This window comes from Vigna unguiculata, chromosome 10 (assembly GCF_004118075.2).
Source record: "Vigna unguiculata cultivar IT97K-499-35 chromosome 10, ASM411807v1, whole genome shotgun sequence".
Taxonomy (NCBI): domain Eukaryota; kingdom Viridiplantae; phylum Streptophyta; class Magnoliopsida; order Fabales; family Fabaceae; genus Vigna; species Vigna unguiculata.
In genome coordinates this window covers 34,273,966-34,296,678 of record NC_040288.1, presented here as the reverse complement: position 1 = coordinate 34,296,678, position 22,713 = coordinate 34,273,966, and the positions used below count along the sequence as shown (strand labels likewise).

Sequence of the window (22,713 nt, the reverse complement as noted above, 5' to 3'; positions counted from 1 at the left end):
GTGGCTGAGAAAGAGAACGTGCACGCGAGGAAGAAGAGGAAAAAAGTGATTCGCGATTTTTGAACCCTAATGAACCTTTTGGCCTCGGTTCAATTTTTAACCGAGGCAGAAAACCGGTTTTTGGCAGCGGTTCAATTCCACCCGAGGCAGAAAACCAGTTTTTGGCCTCGGTTCAATTTTAACCGAGGCAAAAAACAGTTTTTGGCAGCGGTTCAATTCCAACCGAGACCAAATGTCACTGCTATAATGGCATTTTTGAAATATTAGCCAACTTTTAGGCTTCGAGTCTTCGAAACCGAGGCATATTAGACCTTTTGGCACCGATTTTCTAATGAACCGAGGCATAAAAGTTGAAAAAAATTACAAAATTGCCACCGCACCATTTTATGCTTCGGTTGAGCGACAACCGAGGCCTATAACGCGAGTTAAAAGGCCAAAACTGTACTAGTGACTGTTGCGTTTAACATTTAATACATAATTAGACTTCTAATTTTACTCGAACTTTTAAAAAAAACTCCTAATTAATCTTTTATTTGTTCAATTTAATTTTTTAATTTTTAAAAAATATTTAATTTGATCATTTATGTTAGACTAGTTAAACCTAAGTTAATATCGTATTCGTATAGTGACACATATCTTGTTATTGTCACGTAATAGATGATAATACTTATTTTTAATTTAGTCATCTTATTTATAATTTTGAATCAATTTGGTTTTTTTCAAAAATAAAAACAAATTGGAGCAATTTGGTCATTTTCCAATTTAAACCAAATTAATAATTAAACCTAATTACAATTTATAAAAAACATATTAAAATATTTTTTAAAAATTTATATATCAAATAACTCCACTTAAATATTTAAATTATTTTTCTTTTATATTTTTACATAATAAGAATCCCTATTTAAATTTATAACTTTTAAAAAAATATCAAAAATGTAAAGCTTGTAATTTTTAAACGTTTAACGTGACAAGTATCCCTCTATATTTACATTTTGAAAACTTTTAAAATATTACAAATTTAAATAGGGATTCTATTACGTAAAAATGTAAAAAAAAAAAATTAAATATTTAGGTAGACTTTTTTCATATATAAATTATAATTAAATTTAATTATTAATTTCGTATAAAAAATTTGAAAGGACCAAATTATTCCATCTAAAAAAATATCAAATTGAATCAAAATTAAAAATAAAAAAACTAAATTAAGAATAAATATCATGTGACAGAAATGATTAGATTTAACATTTTTAAAAATTAAAGAACTAATTTAACAAATAATTTTTTTTTAAAATTCAAATAAGATTGGATGATCAAATTAAACATTAAACATAACATAAATAATAGAATTTTATCATCATTTACTATATTGGTATGAGATTAATATTTATATTTTTAAAAAATAATATCACATGCTAATATATATAATATTATTAATGTAGACTTGAAATTATCCACTAATATATATATATATATATATATATATATATATATATATATATGATGAAAAATATATCACTTGTTTCTTAGAATGGTGAATACTAAATGTTTTCGAAACCAAACTAAATATATAAAATGGATTAAAAACGAAAAAATATCAAAACCAAAAAACATTTTTATATTTGGGATTCTCCGTTTCTTAATCAAGAATGTTTGGCTTCGGTTGGAAAATCAGAACTGAATACTGTATTTATATATAATATTTTTTTTTTTGAATTAATCAGTAACCAAAAAAGATAGATAAATGCGACGTGACTATTAAAAGTTTATTTCCAATATATTTATATTTAACGATTTTGTGTTATAATAGCGAGATTATATAAATGAAATACATAAATATAATTACAAAATAAAAATACAATGTCTCTCTATTTGACAATTGTTTTGCAAATATATATGAGATTTTTAAACTACTAAAAATCTCAAAAGTCAACCCCTTTCACGATTCGCGCTCTCGCTGCTGCCCCCACCATTCACGACGCTGACGTTGCTGCTGCCCCACCCATTCACGGCCACCGCACCGCAGCCGCAGGAGCGCACCCCTCCACCCTTTCACGAATCACGGCCACCGCGGCGCAGGAGCTCCTCCACCCCTTTCACGATTCACGGCCATCGCACCGCGGGAACGCAACTCCTCCACCCCTTTGACGATTCACGGCCACCGCGGCGCAGTAGCGGCTCTCCTCGACCACTTTCACGATTCACGCTCGTCAACCATCCATCACGGTTCAGGCCAGCTCTCTGCATCTAAGTCGAACGCGCCCTTCCCGAATTGGTTTGGTCCCGAAATCGCCTTTCTCGAACGCTTTCCGTTGCCATCCGTTGCCAACAACAGGTGAACCATCTCTTCAATTTCGTTTTCTTTGCTTTGTATGAACCTGCAACAGCCTGCATTGATGCTGAATTGATTTGCTGTTTAAATTGGGTTCGTTTTTTTATGTGTATTGCTGCAACAGTCATGTGTGTGTACTGCTGCTGTTTATTAGGTTTGCTTTGCTGTTGAAATTGGTTTGTGTATTGCTGCAACAGTCATGTGTGTGTATTGCTTCTGCTGAATTTGTTTGCTGTTTAAATTGGGTTCGTTTTGTTGTGTGTATTGCTGTTGCTGATTTGGATTGCTGATGTGTGTATCTGGAAATTGAATTGGAATTAATTTAGAAATAAGAATGGATGGTAAGAATGTTAACATACCTCTTTATGAAAGTGAAATTGAGAAAGATGATACTGAAAAACATTCTGAAACAGTTAAAAATGATAAAAGGTGAAATAAGACTAGTATTGTTGGAAGTATTTTACTAAGATTAAAAGTGTTAAGTAATGCTTTAGATCAAATTAGAAATAGCATCAATAAATATATTAGGGTTCAGAGACTAGAATGGTAAAATGTATGTAGGTTGTCAACACTTGTATCTCTGTGTGGTGCTTCATGCTTCCTGTTATGTTTTAACTGATGACTTCAGACACAACAAGCACTAAAATCTTAATGATTACACAGTACAAGCACTAAAGAATACTATAAATTTTGTTAAACTACTGCAACAGACTGAGAAACAAGTTTTCTAGGAACTGACAACAAATCAATTTTGCAATTACCTGAATTTACCTTGCCCCCCAAGGAAAGCTTACTTTTAAATCTTACACCACATGTTTACTTCCTGAATTTGAAGCTCAAACCATAAGATCACATAGACATTGATCATCGGAAAATGTCAAACCTTTGAGATGAAGTGAGATCATGAATTGAAAAGGCAGCATATCTTCAGTCACAGAAAAAGGAAAAATGTTAGTTTGGATGGGCAAAGTAAAAATTGTCAAAATGTGAAGGATCTCTTTACTTGGAATCGATGTTATTGAGAAAACATTATTATCACTAGTCCCATTTTGTTTTTAATTAGCTTTGTTTGTTTTGATTACAAAGTTGAATATTTGCTATTATCTAACTTTTTGTAAGTGGTAGTAAGATAATGGGATGAATATTTTGAGTGTAATTTTCTGAATATGATAAAAATGTGTAGTTTTTATTCATTTTTTCTTAAAAGATATGACAAAAGATGTTTAGTTTAGTCATGTTTTTTACATATAAGGACACTTTCTTTGAAAACATCAAATATTGGTAATAAGTATGTCAAATAGAGATGGCAAATAAACCCGTTCCCGTGGGTATTGTCCGAACCCGTTCCCGTTTTGACGGGGAATCCCCGCATTGACTGGGTATGGATATGGGTATGGGGAATCCCCGACTTTTTCAGTTGGGTATGGGGATGGGTATGGGGATGTACATATACCCGCCATAATACCTGTCCCCGCCATATCTCCATTTTCGTTTAAATTATTAAAATATTCACAATTAATCAAGTAACCCCTATATATATATATATATTCTATTTTTTATTTCTTTTAATTATTTCATTTGTCATGAAACTCATTCTCATCTCCAATATTTTTTTTATCTTATCATCCTTTATGTAATTATATTAAAATGATGTATGTTAATAAAAAAAAAATTATGCCTCACATTTGAATATTTATATTATTTTTTAATATTTTTATTTATTATAAATTTTCCTTTCACATGAAAATGTTTATACTCTCAATTTAAGGTAATATAAAAAAAATTCTTTACTTATTATTATTATTAATTTTTGTTTAATTTGAAGAACTCTTTTGTTTCATTAAAATAATTTTCGTTATTTTTCAACCATTAAGTATATATGTTGATATTTGAAAAGTTTTCTTAGTTCTCTAAGATATTTTTCGTCTTATCATACCTTAGTTATACATTTGATTTCCTTTGTGTGATTTTTTTTTATAGTCTCTCAAATTATTTCTAAAACACACATTTGTTAGTTTTTTAATATTATTATTTATTATTTTTATTTTCATCATGTAGAATAATATTTCGATATATTCTATCTATTTATTTTTTATTTTATAACTCATTATTAATCATAATGTAATTTTTTCACTTTAAATTCTGTTTGAAGTGGTTAAATTTATATATATATATATATATATATATATATATATATAATGATATTTAGGAATAGTATATGATAATTCACTACAAGAAAAACATGAAATGATGACTGATTTAGTCAGTAACCCATATCAGTCACTATTTTTCATCATTGGTGGTAGTAGTTGATTTATTGTCTGAATCAATGACTAAATTAGTGACCGATTCAATGATCGAATCGGTACTTGATCTAGTGACCAATTTAATTACTAATTTATTTGTAATTTAATGACAAGTTTTTTGGTCACTAATGATATTTCTATTTAATTTTAACCACTTCAAACATAATTTAATAATTAGTTCTCTAAGGTATTTTTCATTTTATCATACCTTAATTATACATTTGATTTCCTTTGTGCGATTTCTTTCGATAGTCTCTCAAATTATTTCTAAAACACACATTTGTTAGTTTTTTAATATTTTTATTTATTGTTTATTTTCATCATGTAGAATAATATTTCGATATATTCTATCTAATTATTTGTTATTTTATAACTCACTATTAATCATATTGTAATTTTTTTCACTTTAATTGTATAAATAACTTTTATTTACTACAATATAAAAATTTAATGTAATTGTTATGAATATTTTTTTGTCACTATCCAACATATATTGAAGTTCAAAAGATAGAAAATCTATGTCAAAATTTTATTATTATGTTTATTATTTGTTCTTTATGTCATTTTGATCAAGTGATGTATTATAACTTTTATTAGTGTATAAAAAAGAGATTCATTATAGTTTAAAAAATTGAAGTAAACAAACATTTAAAATATATTTTAATTTGATTATTTGTTTTCCTTTTATTATTATGTTTATTATTTGTTCTTTGTGTCATGTTGATCAAGTGATGTATTATAACTTTTATTAGTGTATAAAAAAGAGATTCATTAGAATTTAAAAAATTGAAGTAAACAAACATTTAAAATATATTTTAATTTGAATATTTGTTTTCCTTTTATATTTTTTTGAAATATTTTTTAATTTTATCAACTAAGTTCATCAATGTTGTAGTTTGCAAATTTAATAAATGTTTTGGTTCATATGAAATTTTATTTGGTATTCTAATATAAAATGTAAACAATTATAATTTATTTTAAGGTATTTGACATCGAAGAAAATCCTCCTAATATTGAATATTTCATAATATTATGTTTTCTTTACCGTAATTTTTTTTTTTTACAAAAATTAATATTGAAGTAATTAGAACACGGGTACGGGTATGGGTATGAGATTATACCCGTTACCCGGCGGGGATGGGGATGGAAAAAAAGTTTGATACCCGTTGGGTTTGGGTATGGGGATGGGGATAAATTTTTTATGCGGGGATGGATATGGAATAGCGAAACCCGTTCCCGCCACGTTGCCATCCCCAATGTCAAAGATAGTGGTGCTTAATTTTAATATAATTGTCATCTTAAAATTTATTTAAATATATGAATATTTATTAAATCGAAATTTCAATTGAATTTTTCTCATGAATTTTGAACTGTGAGTTTAATCTTATTTTAAATCTTAAGATACATAACTTGTACAACTTAAAAGATAAAATATATAAAACCCTTAAATAATTACTATTTTTTATAAAAAAGAAACAATATAACAAAATTTGTATATTAATTCAACTTTTTTTTCTTTTAAAAAATTTTAAATGAAAAAAATCCAGAAATAATTAATTTAAATGAAAAATATAAAAAAAATTAGAAAGAAAATATTAAACAATAATTGAAGGATATAAGAAAACTTATATATTAGTTTAAATCATAACTAAGTTTTTCAAAGTGATAATATTATTTTTTTTATAGAAATTAGAATAAAAAAATAAAATATAAATTATTACTGTCACTTTAGTATGATTAAAGTTGTCAATAAAAGAATATGAAAAAACATTTTATATTTAAAATATTATCATGAAAAACCTATTCGAATCTATAAAATCTAAACACAAACAAAGAGATAGCGTTAAATTAAAAAGATATAAAAGACAAACACCAACTAAATAAAAAAAATATTATTGAACACGACAAAATATATATATATATATATATATATATTTATTGAAATATAACAATTACACTTTATAGTAAAAAGATTGTATAAAAGTCTGTCTATCAATTATAATTCATAAATTAATAAAAATCAAGATAAATATTTATAAAAAAAATGGTCTAGAAAAGGAAAAGAAATCTAGATAAACATTTATAAAAAATAATAATCTAACACTCTAAATCATAATATTTAATTCTGATGTTTATTCATTTTCTGATATTCTCTCGTAACCGACTTTATCTTCATTTTTCATAAAAAAAATACAAATTTACTTGAATATGAAAATAAATAAAAAATCATAATTTTAATTTTAAATTTAAATTAAAAATAATTATAATACAAACAAATTAAGAAAAAGATAAGTTTAAATAAATATTTATAAACGAATATTTATTTTCAATCCAAAGATAAATTTTCTCAATTCAATAATATAATACATAAACTTTATGTTGTGTGAGTAAAGTTTTTTAAAAAAGAATATTTTTATCCAAATTCACAGACTTCTTCCTTCCTCCCAAAATTCACAAACTATCTTTCTCCTTCCCTAGATTCCAAATTCACAGAGTAGAAGACCACCAGTGTCCAACTCAACAAACCCCAGACACCGTCTCGTGCATGTGTTGCCCGCGTGTTCGTGTCTGAGACGCTTCGGGAGGTGGACGCGAGGCTTTGTAGAAGAGTCCCTCTCACACGGTCATCTTTTCATGGTCACCTAGGTTTGTTTTCTCTCCCTTCATCTTCTCCCTTCCCACTATTCATCTCCTCCCAGTTTCTTTTCACATTGTCTTCTGTGGTTCTATTTGTTGATCTTCTTCTTCTCCTGTTCATTTTCTCCCTGTTTATTTTGCCCTGAACTTTCATCTTCCTTTGTTTTCTCTCCTATGTGTTTCTTTTTTATTTTTTCCAGTTTTTTTCCTTCATCTTATGTAATGCAAGCCTAATTGCGAATTACACGCTTCACATTCGATCCCACGATTCATGTTACGATTCAGGTTACAAAACTATTCATCAAATATCGCTGCGGGATAATTTTGTAATGAATCGCGATTCAGATAGTATGGTCCTGATTATTCTATCTACACTTAAAAGTAAAGAAGAATTTTTCTTTTTAATTTTTACACTGGTTAGCGAGCCAACCTACGGGTGGGTTGAGTTAGAGCCTGGTTTTAAAAATTCTGGCTCATCATAAAGTGATCCGGTTTGGACTGCGCCCTCCTTTTTAAACTCAAAAACGTGTGAGGGACTAGCTTATTTTGACATGTCTAACTGAAATACCATAGAGCTTTCAAGCAATATTTTGTGCAAAGAATGTAGAGATAGAACTGCTTATATTTCTTAAAACATTTATTGGTGTCAATAAAGGTAAAAATAAATTTCTGGTTCTCTGTATTGAATTTGGAATCTTGCACTATACCTATTCAAATCTTAATTACACAATTTCAGTAAGACAAACCTGAATTAAAGCTTTCAATCTTTGACAATGATTTACAGAATTATTTTAGTGCATTCACTTTTATAATAAGCTAACAGCATGCCATCTAATTCCTCAAGTATGTTTTTTTCTTTTTAAATTTTCATAAATTTGTAAAAATATGTTTGGAAAATGGTGTTTGAAGATATCTAGATTTTTGAGAGTGACATTGTTAGTTACTGAACTAGAAATCAGGATAAAAATGTTATCTTTATTTCTAAAAGTAAAACTTTCTCCTAGTGTAGATTCTATGTGATACATACTCTAGCTAATTACCCCTTTTATCCCCTTTCTTTATTGAAGATAAAAAGTTGTTCTGTTAAACAAAACAAAGTTCTAATCCCCTACTGAATAGAAATAGTACTTCCAGTCTTACCCTTCCTAACCTAGGCATAATAGACATTTAATTGCTTGAATAGGAGATTTGCATTCATAGTTACTATTCTTAACCCTATTAGCTTTAACATCCACATTTCAACATTTTAGTTGCTTACTCTTTGTTAATGGCCCTTGGTTATAATGTCACCCCGGTTATCTTCCAGAAACAAGGGTGAGCAAGAGGTTGTAGGTGATTAACTTATTATTTATGTGGAATGGTGGAATTGGACCGAGAGTAGAATGAAAATTAGGAAGTAAACAGAATGTGTAGTATTATTATTTAGTGGAACGCCTCCTTCGGGTATTCATGGGACCCTGTTCATCTCCATGTCTGCTGAGGAGACCCCAAACATCCCTAATATGGATAAGGAGTGGATGCTACCATTGACTGTCTTAAAATGGGTAAGCTTGACAAAACCATTATAATTGGCATTGAATAAAAACTCTGGCCAAGAAGCTATTTTGGCTATTTCTGTTATCCATAGATAAGACTATACACAAGACAAACCTCTCTTAAGGGTTTTGAACACTTTCCCAATCTGCCCACTCAAATAAAATTTATCTTGTCGTAGTATAGAATCATCTGTTTATCAGAGCAAGACATTCTTTTGACCTCTAATGAAGTTTGTTCCTATTGTTCTTATCTACAAACTATTCGTTTTGTAATTGTATACATCATTAGTGTTAAAAGTGTCCTGGAAGAACTCAGTTTGATTTTGTTGTGTCAATTATTGAACGTACAATGCTTTATCCATCATTCTAGGCTTGAAAGAAAGAAGAGAGACTTTAATTCTGTAGAGAAGAGAATGGACTCTGTTGTCAATGTGGCAGTGGAAGAGATATGTAGTGGAATTGAAGATGGGGTCACTCTTGCAGCCTTATGGGTCAAACTTCAAGGCTCATCCACTCTTTCATCCACCAATCTCCATTTGAACCGCACCGTCAAAAGAGCCATATGGAGGAACCTGCTTCGCATTCCGGGTCTTCGTTTTGAACCACAACCATCTTCTTCGGAATTGGAGGATGCTGAGAAGCTCAATATAAAGATTTTTCCTCAATTGAGCCTTGTTGACAACTTCGTTGGTCTGTACGAATCACAATCACTCCAACATGCCCAAACGCGTGTCCTTCACCTTCTTGCCAATGCTAGAGGCAATGGTATAACCCAAGCTCAACTTGCTAAATTGTTGCACATTAATGCCAATAACTTCCACTATGTGTTGAGGAGTCTTGAGTGTCAAGGTTTAATTGTCAAGCGTTCTGCAATTGAGAAGAAGAAACAAATCTCCAGTCTTGGTGAATCCAAAAATTTTCCATGTGTAACTACCCATTTAGTTTACTTACGCCGCTATGCGAAACAACTTGCCTGTCATCAAAGGTTTGAGTTTGAAATTACTAAATTCAACTCCCCAGAAGAGGAGGAGGAGGATGCAGATGGAGCCACGTTTCAAACAGATGTTCATCTAAAGGATTATTCACCTCAACTGAAAGCTATTTGTGACAAACTTGCAAAAGCCAATGGCAAGGTTCATTTTCATTCAGTTCTCTTTAAAGTTACCTTCCAGACCAACTAATACCTTCATTTATGCTCACGTTTTTATTGCAATATATTTCTTCAAGGTTCTTCTTGTGTCGGATATTAAAAAGGATCTTGGTTACTGTGGATCGCGTCCAAGACAAAGGGCTTGGAGACAAGTATGTTTTCTCTGACTTTGAACATACCAAATTATGATTATGTCTTCTGCTATTACTACATTCCCTTATTGCTCTTGTGTGACCAGATTTCTCACAGGTTGAAAGCAGATGGTATTGTGGAGCAGTTTGATGCTAAAGTGAATGGCAAGGTTGGTTAGTTTACACTGTATCATTACTTTTATGTCTCATTTTGATGATTTTTTAGTCTCTGCAATGTCTTTCTTGGAAAGCATTGCAAATCATCTTCTTATGGAGAGGAAATTCCAACTTATCAGTCACATATGTGAAAAATAAATAATGAATGAACAGTCTCATTATGGGTAAAAATATATTGTTTGAGTTTGCAATGTATCATTTTTAATTGCAACAGTATGACATATTTTTATGGTTGCAATACAAAAATGGACTTGATTGATTAATTGCCTGAAAACATAAAATGTGGTTAAGTGGTGGTTCTGTGCTTTAACGCAATCCTTTCAAAAAACATGGTAGTGATGACAAAAACCAAATTTCTTTTTTCAGTTCCTATTTTTCAGTCTTTTATTTTAATATAGATTGATATTTTGTACCTCACGGTTACACAGTCAAGTGGTACTCTTCTTATCAATTGAACATTAATTCCCCCCACCCCCTCTTTGGCATAACTTTGTTCTGGTAGTAATCTAGATGTAAGTCTTTAAGTGTTTTGTAGATTGAGGCTTGCATGCGCCTTCTTGACCCAATAACTGCTGAATCTGGAAATGAAGATACAGGGTTGAGTTCTGAAAAAACATGTCAAATTATTGATCAGCTTGTGGAGCTTCCCATTGAGCATCAAATTTTTGATATTATTGATGCTGCAGGATCTTGTGGCATTACTTTGAAGGAGGTACAATTTTTATTCTTATATTATCCACTTTGGTAATTGCAGGAAAAGAGAAAGAGTAAACAAAAGGAAAGATGTGTGGGATTTAAATGTGCTATACCACAAATATTATTCATTTAATACATAATATTTACCACCAAACCACCTTTCTCTTTCTATCTGTGTCCTGTATTCTCTTGTGAACACTTTTGACTGAATAAGCTTCTTTTTTTTTTCATCTTTCTGGCTTTAAGTAAAGATTTGTTTATTAGTGCTGCTTCTCCTTGATTTCCTTTTCACTTCGAATATATTGGGTGTTAAATGTAAACAGATATGTGAGAGGCTTGGGATTGAACTGAAAAAGAGCCACATTCGACTTGTAAATTTGTGCTATAGATTTGGAATGAAAGTGAAGGAAGAACAGTGCCTCAAATCAAAGACAATTCGAGTTTGGACTTCTAAAAATTACAACCTTGGACCAGAAGTTGAACTTATTTGCAAGCGTGATGAAAATAAGATTTTAAATCATGTACCTGACAGTTCAAAAATAATATCTGAATTTGTGGCTTCGACTGCCAGTGGGGAACTTGCTGATCAAGCGATATTGGAAGATATATTAGTTGGTGCAGAACTATCGACTGTATCTCCTACAAATATTGAGTCAAACTTTGTAGAAACATCAACAAACTTGCAGGATTTGGTCCTTGATCAAAGAGGTACGATTTCTTCCTGCAAATTTGTCAGTTCATCAGTGGACACAGACAATGCCCCATCAGGAGCATTTCCATCTGAGGTGTTGAAACAATTCTCTACTGGATCATATAAAAGATGTGCAAGTTTTTCTTTAAGTGACGATAACACTAGAAGGGCAAACAGGATACTTGAAAGACTAAAGGTTTGTCTTTCTTCCCCTTCCTAATCCTATTGCAAATAGAGTAAATATTTTTTTTCTTAACATTTATATCCAACGTTCCTAAGTCATTTTTTCCATTTTCCCCATTCAGGATGAAAGGTTCATTTTGAAACCTGAATTAAATAGGTGGCTTAATAGCTTTGAGAAGGATAAGTCTACAAAAGTGGATCGCAAGACTATAGACCGAATATTAAGCAAACTTCAAGAACAAGAGCAGGTCAAATGCATGACTGTACATTCACCTGTTATTTCTGAATATTCCAGGACAAAAGATTGTGTGGTAGTTCTGCGTCCATCCATGAGTCTATCTCAAGAGTTATTTGATGAAATTCAGGATAGAATTCGATCATTTAATAATTATATTCGCAAGAAAAGTACTTTGCATCAGAAAAATGATGAATTGATACCTGTAATGGAGGATATTCAGAAAAATCAAAGTATTATAGTTCCAGATGGGCAGGTTAGTAAATCAGAAGCCATGCGTGTCAATGGATTTGTATTAGCAAAAATGATTCGTGCTAAGCTGCTGCATAGTTATATTTGGGATTGTCTGCATAGGTCAACTGGCCAGGTTGATGCTTTATCATCTAAAATATGTGAAGAGGAGCTAACTGATACTCCTCACAGTACCAGCAAACTATTTACTCTAGAAGAAGTTGTTAAAGAAATGCCAGTTGAATTATTCTTACAAGTGGTTGGGTCCACCAAAAAATATGAAGAATTGATTGAAATGTGCAAGATGCGTTTACGTCTCTCTAATCTCCCTCCAGAGGAGTACAAGTGTTTAATGGATTGTCATGCAAAGGGGAGACTGTCATTAGTTATTGACATTTTACGGCGATTAAAGGTATGCCTGTTGATTTAAACTGAAATCTTTGTATTTAATTAGAAAATTTATCTTTTTTTTTTTTATTTTGTTGGTTCCATCTTATTACAGTCTCCCACTGGGGTTGGTGGAGTATTCAACCACATAGCATCCTAGAGCCTAGAGTCATCTTTACAAAATCTAAATTTTCAATTCCGTGACATGTTGCAGTCATCATTGGACAAAACTACTTTTTTTTTTATTTCTTTTAGGGAATTGTTGTGAACAAATACTTTTTTCTATCCCGCTGTTAAATTACGTTTCTGAAAGATAAAGAGCTGCTAATAACCAATTAGGGGGAAAGTGGTCCACCACGATGGAAAGTAAGAATTTATTAGGAAAAAAAGTTAACAAAAAGAAGATAACAATTAAATTCAAAATTTTAATGATGCATGCTTGATGTGTAGTTGATTCGCATGGTAACTGATTTGCAATCTAGAGATGCAGCCAAAAGCCCTCATACTCACACCATGGAGCTTAGCCCTTATATTGAGGAACCTATTTCAAATTATGCAGCGTCTTCAAATTTTATATCTCTTGATCTTCGACCAAGAGTCAGGCATGATTTTACTCTGTCTAATAGAGATGCAGTCAATGAGTATTGGAAAACATTGGAGTATTACTATGCTACTGCTGATCGAAAAGCTGCTTCGTATGCATTTCCTGGATCTGTTGTACAAGAGGTAACCTCCAAGTTTATCTTCAGTGCACAATTGCAATATTTCAAAGTTTTAATGCATTGTTTCTAACCCAATATTATATTTTGAAATCATGGTATCAGTTCAAACTCTGAAGATAGTAATTGTTTTGTTTATATTGTTAGCTTTTCCGCTTCCGTTCATGGGCATCTGCTCATGTTATGACAGTCGAACAACGTGCTGAGCTTTTAAAGCATGTCACGAAGGATAATCTCAGTGAAAAAATATCACTTAGGGACTTTGAGAAGAGTGCTAAAGAACTGAATCTTACCATGGATCAGGTTAGTTTGTTTCAAGTTGTAGACTTTCAGTGTTGTTTATCCCTTTTGGAAAGGATAAGGCAATCAGTTGCAACCCCTCTACTCTTTTAAAAAGTTTCAGTATCTACAGGTGATTATATCCTTGAGGATATAATATCATTTTGAATTTTCATTAATATGTATTTCCCGAAATAGTACTATTTTTCTTTTGTCTAAGAAAGCATGATTGTGTAGTTGTAGTCTACAAGAAAAGTTATCTATGGAAGGAAATTAACTGGATGAAATTTCTCACTGATTTCGTTTTTTAATCTTCTTGTTGCTTATAGTTTGAGAGAGTCTGGTAGATTATACTGAGAACTGTAAATGGAAATGAACTCTCAGAATTTAAAACTTTTAAGTGAGAAAAGTGTTTTTATTTTTTTATTTGAGTAAAAATTTAACTCGTATTATTACCACTGTTTCAATATTAGTGACTCTTGCAAATCTTTCCTATTAATACCACTTATAGGTACTTAGCATGTATTCTTGTAAACGACGCCGCCATTTGGTTAATCAGTTCAAAGATGAAGAGAATGACGATAATTCGCCTGAAGACACGGGTAATGCATCTTGTTGTAGGAAAAACAAATCCACTGATCTCAGGCCTGCAAAACGTGCTAGAACTGATGCATTAACTGATGTTGTGGACATGCACATTGAAGAACCACATAATTTGGATGTGCACTCAGAAGACTGTGCCACAGATATGCAAGAATTTGGTGAAAGTATGCCTGAAGGCTGTACCCTCCTCATTAACCAGTGTGTCTTAAACAAAATGAAGGCAACACGTCGTAGAAGATTCATATGGTCAGACAAAACTGATAGGTAAGAAAAGTTTTAGGAACCTGCTAAATCTTAAGTGAGATAACTAAGTTAGTTTAGATCAGGTGTGGAAATAATGGCTCTCTGAAGTTGGACCATTTATATATATTAAGGTCAAATTGCATGAAACAATTCAGCTCTTTTTCTTGCTTGAATTTTTAGTTTTCTGAATTGAATATAATGTCAGTCTAGTATTAGTTTGTTAGCATTATTAGTGGAACCTGTATTACAAACTTAAATCAAAAGAGAGTTCTTTGTCTTGTGTATTTTTGTGTTAACTTCTTACAAAACCTATTGTGACTCTAATTGATGTGGAATAGTTATTTTAAGAATTGTGATTAACTTGCAAAGAAAGGTTAAAAACTAAAGAAATTACTGGTAATTGATATTAATGCTGATTTTATGAAACAAATTTTTATTAACCAGAAAATTTAAAAAATAATTGGCTTGAATTATAGTTTATATATAGCTTAAGAGTGTCAAGGATTAGTATTTAATAAGATAACAAAGTACTTTCCCCCCTGTCTGTGTCCATTCTATTGTTCTGTAAGTTGAGGCATATTTGCAGTAATTCAGATTACTAGTTGTCTGTTTGTCTTATAAGCCTATGAATATATTATTTTTGTGGTCTGAGTTTGTATGATTTTGTATCATGTCAGGCAGTTGGTGATCCAATATGTTAAACACCGTGCTGTTCTTGGTGCCAGATATCACCGAGTAGATTGGACGTCAATTTCTGATCTACCAACTTTTCCAGCCACTTGTATGAGAAGAATGAATTTGTTGAATGCTAACTCGAGAGTCAGGAAAGCAGTGAATAAACTCTGTAACATACTTAGTGAACGATATGCAAAACATCTGCTGAAGTCTCAGAACATGTCATTAAACTCAGATGAATGCAAACAGTTTGTGCGTTCCCTGTCCTGTGAAGGTATCTCAAATAATTCTAGTCCGGATTCGGAAATTCAGATGAGAAGTTTAAAGAGTGAAGCTTGGGATGACTTTGAAAACAAAAATATCAAGACAGCCCTTGAGGAGATTCTTCGCTGCAAGATGATGGCTAAGCTGGATTCCTGCTCCCAAAAGGGTCAATTGCAATATGAAGGGTGCTCAGATGCAAGTGTGAATGCTGATGGCTATGTAATTCTCTAATAACTTTAACAACACTTGTGTCAAGTCATTGCTTCTGAGTATCTAAAAAAGACTTGAACATATTTCTTGCTGAATCTTGTATTTAAGTTTTAATTTCATAATTTTCCTTTTGCTCTCTTGTCTTTATCCTTCCTGAATGAATTTTTTTCCTTTTTCTTATAATTTATGTTCTATAATCTTTAAGTATTCTGAAATCTGTCTGACACACTGACTAATTTTTTTTTTTTGCAGGAATCTCCAGAAAATAAAGAAAGTACGTCAGCTCAGAGTCATCATGGGAAGGCCCATTCTTTTTCCTCCCAAAGATCACGTCGTCGGCGACTTGATAAAAAAATTACTAGGTTTCTGAATAATATGGCTAATGTTTATGGACAAGTAAACGAATCATTGGCTATTTCAAATGCTGTCGAGTTATTTAAACTTGTTTTTTTAAGCACCTCAACTGGTCCTCAGCCACCCAATTTACTTGCGGACATTCTTCGGCGATACTCAGAACATGATCTATTTGCTGCTTTTAACTATCTTAGAGAGAAAAAAATTATGGTAAGGTGTTCTCAATCTCATTGGTTTTCTTCAATGCATTATTATATATGAATTTGATTAGTTATGTGCTTAACTTGTCTTTGTGCTGTTACTTAATGTAGTCATCTTGTGAAATAGCGATAAGCCTGGTATTGCATACATTGCCTATTATGTTTCCATATAATTTTGCCCGTATTTTACGAATTGTGTCTGGAATGCTTCATCATAAAATGTTTGTGGGTGTGTAGACTGACATACCCAAACTCTTAAGCCTGTTGTAAATGAAGTGATCTTTCTTTCACAAGAAAGTTGCAGCTTAACCTGTTAAAAAGTATATGTAATGTGGTTATATTTTTCAAGGTGGCTTCTAAGAAAATCTTGTGTCAATGTTAACTTAATTTGGTGAGAAAGTGATTGTATTCTTGTTCTTAGTATTGGAATTAAGCCCGCGTCAACAGAGATAAGCACACGAATACCTCAGATTCAATGCAACTGATATTTAGCTGATTAAGAGATTAATTCCTATATGTTAAACTTAAAATCGGAATCCATTTTATTGAATGTTGTACAAATTATAAATATACACATGTAGACTGATTAGTACCAGAATTCACCAAATTCTTTCCATGTGTACAAAGGTTTACTAAAAATAAAGTATGGATTAAAATATGTTTATGTTTATACTAATGTAAAAGTTCCTACATTCCCCCAAGCTAGGTCGAACTTGCTTGTATATTTTTAAATAATACTTATTTGAGCTATGGAATTTTTATCGAAGTCATTGATTGGTAGTTGAATAAAGATTCATATCATGAACCAAATGACCCATTCATATTTTGAAATAATACACTATTAAATCCCAAAGAAGATAAATCTTATCAGGGTCACTACAATCTTGTTCTTAATCCTTAGGTTCAAGGTAGTTGAACAAGCTATGGAATTCTTATCTAAGTCATTGATTGGTAGTTGAATAAAGATTCATATCATGAACCAAATGACCCATTCATATTTTGAAATATTACATTGTTAAATCCCAAAGAAGATAAATCTGATAAGGGTCACTACAATCTTCTTCTTAATCCTTAGGTTCAAGGTAGTTGAATAAAGATTCATATCATGAACCAAATGACCCATTCTTTGGTTTGCAAATAAAACCGTGACCCACTTATATATTACAAAACTAATGTATGTGAACTGATTCTATCAAGTTGAGAATGACAAGAAAAAAATACTAGTTATAGTTTTCCGAAAATTTCTTAGTCTGACTTTTTTTATATATATAGTTCATTTAGTTTGTGTGCGTGCCCAAGTGTGTGTTTTTCTACAAATTTAATTACATTAATATTTGACAGGTTGGGGGCACTGGCAGTGAACGATTTGAACTTTCACAGCAATTCTTGCAGAGTGTTTCAAAGTCACCATTTCCATATAATACTGGAAAGCAGGCTGTTAAATTTTCTGCATGGCTGGATGAAAGAGGCAAAGACCTTACAGAAGTGGGGGCCAATATTTCTGAAGATTTACAATGTGGAGACATTTTTCATTTGTTTGCTTTAGTCTCATCAGGTGACATCTCAGTTTTGCCATGCCTACCAGACAACGGTGTTGGAGAGGCCGAAGATTTGAGAAGTGCAAAGCGTAATCTTGATGTTAGCGAGTCTTCATGTGGTGATAGAGCCAAAAAACCAAAATCTGCATATGGAGTAGAAGGTGAAATAATTTCTCGTCGGGAAAAGGGTTTTCCTGGTATCGCCATCTCTGCATACCGAACAACAATATCAAAAGCTGATATTTTAAATTTGTTCAAGGATAATGATAACAATGGCCAACCTTTTGGCGGTGATTTACAATTAAACATAGGCCAAAGCCATGATGATTCTATTTCTGACCATATGTTGGAAATTGTTAAATCTTGTGACCCTATACCTGTGGATAAAAATCATACTGAATCACCCTGGGAAGCTATGGCGGGCTATGCACATCGTTTATCGTCAGAGTATTCCAATCAAGAACACACAAATGGCATTTGTGCTGAGGTCTTCAGAGTTGTTTATGCTGCCATCCAAAAGGCTGGTGACCAAGGATTAAGCATGGGAGAAATTTCCAAGGTTATAAACCTTCCAGGTATAGATGGGGTGATTTACCAATGTATACAATTTACTTGAAATTGACTAATATGGATGATTTTTTTACTTATTTAAACTTGAGATTGTTTATTTTTCTTTGGCTGTCTTTCAGGAGCTGAGGTAGATGGGTTGATTGTAGATGCTCTTCAAGCATTTGGACTAACATTAAAGGTTCCTCCCTATTTCCTTGTTTCAATAGTTTATAGAATGTCTGCTTTCAACTCAATGGAAAACATCTATTTCCCCCTTCTTCTACTCGAACAATGGTTTGAGACCCAAAATCATGTTCAAACACAACCAACATACCAAACCATTATGTCACATAACTTGTGATTTGTGGATTAGAGTCAATTTAAATATTGGAACTAGGATTTGGGGTGTGATCTATGTTCCGGTCAATTTAAACACCTGAACTAGAATATTTTTTTAACTTTAAAAACTGCATCTACTACAGGGCTCTATAAGTGTGCTTCTTTGTGCATTGATAGATTGGTTATGTACACATTTCCCAAGTGGAAGCTATGATACCATAATCCTGTGCTTTCATTGAATCTTTTCATTTCTTTTAGTTTTGTTGAATGCAGTATATATATCAGATGATTACAGAGTATATTTTTATTCTTCTATTGTTCAGAATTATAGTAATTTGGGTATTTATGCAGAATTAAAAGATTGATTATGCTATAAAAAAGGAATAAACAGTGAAACGAATTTCCTTAAAATCAGGAGAGTGCAAAAGAAATAAATGCTCCTAATTCTGAATGCATCTAAAAAGATCCAATAAATCTGATGGATTCTACCAAAACTGTATGCATCTAAAGAGAAGAAGATTTAGGGTGAATTTGAGGGAGAGTAAGTTCTCTCCTCTTAGCTTTCCATATTTATAGTAGTTTATGATGCATTAGATACAATGGATGAGAGGAAAGAAGAGAACTCTTGATGCTCCTAGGAACTAGGTCTAAAGCATGCTCCTAGGTACTAGGTCTAAAGCATGCTCCTAGGTACTAGGTCCAACACACAGTACAATGAATCATATTTAAGACTATTTATTCTAACAAAAGTGTTGATCAATTTCCCCATGTTTACTGCAGTTATTCTGTATTAGATTTTGTGCTATGCTTATTATTGACTTATTTTCACAATATAGTTTCAATGGTAGACAAATAGGTATTCCCAACTCCTCAAGGATTCTCTTTAGCAACAAAATTTCACAAACTCAGTTAGTCATAGTGCTATAATCGGCTTCAACACTAATCCTTGCCACAATATTTTGTCTTTTATTATGCCATGTATCTGAATCACCCCAAACAAATGTATTAAGGGGGGCCTCAGATTGAATTTATTAGTTTGAAGCTTCGTCTTGAGAGAGTTGGAATTTTTAAATATGGGTAGAAAGTAATTGTATTGGAAAACTGTTGCATGCTTCATCTGAGCTGTACTTTGTAGCTAGGACTACAGTTCATGCTTTTGATCTTTGCTCTTCCCTCTATTGATTGTATCAGAATTCTATCAGTATAAATTTGAGAAACATAAGAGAGGTGTAATTAAGCCCACTAAATTATATTAGTCTCTTGTTTATGTTAAGTTATATATATATATATATATATATATATATATGTTTTGCTGAAGTAGTTTACAGTATCAGTAGTGATTTGAGACCTTTTGCTCCAAAGAAATTAAAATGTTTTTGCAGAAATTCATAATAACTTATTCTCATGCTTGATTAAAACGCTTCTTTCATTTTTCTAATTTGTTTCTCTCCCACCATTTTCTTTAAGAATATGCTCTTTACTGTATAGGTCAATGCCTATGATACTGTCCGTGTTGTTGATGTCCTGTACCGTCACAAGTACTTTTTGACATCTGGGTCTGATTTTCATCGTGTTGTACAACCTTCCTCAACAAAAGCTATTAAGAAAAGTAATCATACATGTGAGCTTTACGAATCAGATAAAATGGATACTTCTGTTCATACTCCCAGCAAAAGAAACACGAATGTTGATAACATGCACAGAGTGACCATACTCAATCTTCCTTGTGAGGATGTGGATCCTGAAAATCAACCTTGTGATGGGAATGAAAGCTGTAAGCAAGACAGGTTTGGCTTATCTAGAGTCGATCATGAGAAAGAAACTCTCAAAATTTCTTTGGGTGACTCATGTGTGCCAATATTGCCATGGATCAATGGAGATGGAACCATCAACAACATTGTTTACAGAGGACTTCGACGTCGTGTTCTTGGGATAGTGATGCAAAGCCCAGGGATGTTGGCGGTATGCAAAATCTACATTGTTTTCTTATTTAATATTTTTAAAATTTCATAAAACTTTGAAATGTGATAAGGTCTGATGTGAGTGTTTAGCTGGGTCTAAAGGAATAATGAAAAATTGCTTTAATCCTTTAGAACCAAGTTAGGTTAGCTTTTTCAGCATATATGGGAGTTTATTTAATTGACATGGAACACTACCAACATATTAGATCTTAACACTCTTCCCTGCATACTTTCTTTCTGCTATTAACTCAATCTGTAGGGATAGAGATTTCATTTCTTTAGTTGCAATAATTTGGATAGTGTCGTGTTGCATTTTTATGATATTGATATGGGTCCTGTTTTAGTAAAAAACTAAAATATACTTATATTATATATAGGTGTTTTTTTATTTAATGCATAGGAGCCAGTAGTTTATGTATTATATAATATGGATATAGTGGATTATTTGTTTTGTGCTGTATGTTGTCTTGTGTGTGTAGCATTTATAGCATAAGAGTAAATGATTCGAGTTTTGATTATTTGATGCATTCTGCTAAATTGTTTTCTTTATTGTTACTCCAAATCATCCATCATTACCTGTGTTGCAAAATGGAAAATGAGAGTAGTAATGTAATAACAGAGCAAACCACCAGTTTATAAGAATCGTTATATACATATTATTAATATTGAAATAGACTGATGGCAGTACTTCTATTAAAAATAAGTGATTATATAATAAATTGAGATGCAATGGAAATCAAGTTTTACAAATTTTAATCCTTCATTAGTAAATGGAAAAATGTACTGACAATTTCATTTGTATTTGTTAGGATGATATTCTACGACACATGCACGTGTTGAATCCACAGGTATTTTACTAAATTTTCAAAATTTTGCGCTGCTATTCTGAAATTGCTGGACTTCTATTCTGAAATATTTCTGGACTCTTTACCTCCAAATTTTTTTTCTTAAAGAATATTATTAAGATAAGTTTGAGTCAATAATACTTTTCCTAAGGTATTATTGAAATATGCCTCCACCCATCTAGATTAAAATTATGCCATAAACTCCAATGGCTTGCAAAAGCTATTCCTACATCGCACCCAGTGTGTGCACATGTGTATTTTGCAATCACAGATTTTTTTTTTTCTTCCATAGTAAGGTGAAAAGAAGCTAACGAGTTACCCTGTGTTTTTCTATGTTGGTTTTAATTGTATATGCTGATTCGCGTTTCTTACAGAGCTGTAGAACTCTCTTGGAAATGATGGTTCTAGATAAACATCTAATTGTGAGGAAGATGCATCAAAATATATTTGAGGGAGGACCCACTGTACTTCAGGATCTCATTAGAAGCACGTCCAGCAAACCAAAGTTGATTTACCGAGAGCATTTCTTCGCCAATCCCATGAGTACAGACTTGTTGTAAGTAATGTATGGAGTTGACATCAGTACTTCTTTGCTACATAGATAGAGATGGGGTAGATTGTATATTTATAAAAACAAATTTATATGAAATTTCAGATAGACCTTAAATTTATATTTGGAAGAGTTAAAACATAGGCTATAATCGTAAATATTTCAGGCTACTCCCTTATAAAATCTTTATATTTTGTTTTTAGTATTTTAAAGGGAAAAAATCAAAAATGAATATATGGTTTCTATTCCCTTTTTTTCAGAGTTTTTCTTATTTGACAATTAAATTCATAGAAGATATGCATAACTCTGCCTATGTCCTTGGCCATGCCCTTAACTCTATCCCTAGCCATAGTGTTAACGCTAACCTTAACTCTTACCCTAACTCTAACCCCAATCCGAAACACAAACCCTAGGAGCCATGATGTACCAAAAGAATGATACTGTATTTGTTGCGTCCAAGGCTTCATTCAATCTTAGTTGCAACTTCAAATAGGAGTTGTCCTGTATTCTCCGAATTCATGAGTACATTTTCGTTTATTTCCATTGCCTTCGAAGGTTTTGTTGAGTTAGAATGTCTTGAGGAGAAAGAGACATTAATTATAACTTGTATTCTTAATCTTATTGTGCTCACATCCTTACATATGAAAAATGTTACGTAACTTGTTTTTCAAAATTTATAGAAATAGATTTATG

The 22,713-nt window shown here is 31.8% G+C and overlaps 1 protein-coding gene across 4 annotated transcripts; it reads left to right on the top strand.

The window, feature by feature from the left end:
- Positions 1 to 1,904: 1,904 nt before the first annotated feature.
- Positions 1,905 to 22,203, top strand: LOC114167388. 4 transcript variants are annotated; one of them, XM_028052477.1, is made up of 18 exons: positions 1,905 to 2,335; positions 7,117 to 7,284; positions 9,181 to 9,943; positions 10,038 to 10,112; positions 10,199 to 10,261; positions 10,804 to 10,980; positions 11,288 to 11,851; positions 11,961 to 12,716; positions 13,142 to 13,417; positions 13,558 to 13,713; positions 14,201 to 14,556; positions 15,213 to 15,693; positions 15,937 to 16,248; positions 17,580 to 18,351; positions 18,466 to 18,524; positions 20,153 to 20,626; positions 21,435 to 21,473; positions 21,845 to 22,203. In XM_028052477.1, exons 3-18 carry the CDS (start codon positions 9,224 to 9,226, stop codon positions 22,028 to 22,030), a joined length of 5,466 nt encoding a protein of 1,821 aa, XP_027908278.1. In that variant the 5' UTR covers positions 1,905 to 2,335; positions 7,117 to 7,284; positions 9,181 to 9,223; the 3' UTR covers positions 22,031 to 22,203. The 4 variants fall into 4 exon arrangements, with proteins under 4 accessions (XP_027908278.1, XP_027908280.1, XP_027908279.1 ...); XM_028052479.1 differs by lacking the exon at positions 7,117 to 7,284; XM_028052478.1 differs by lacking the exon at positions 1,905 to 2,335 and having other exon boundaries at positions 7,071 to 7,284.
- The last annotated feature ends 510 nt before the right edge of the window (positions 22,204 to 22,713 follow it).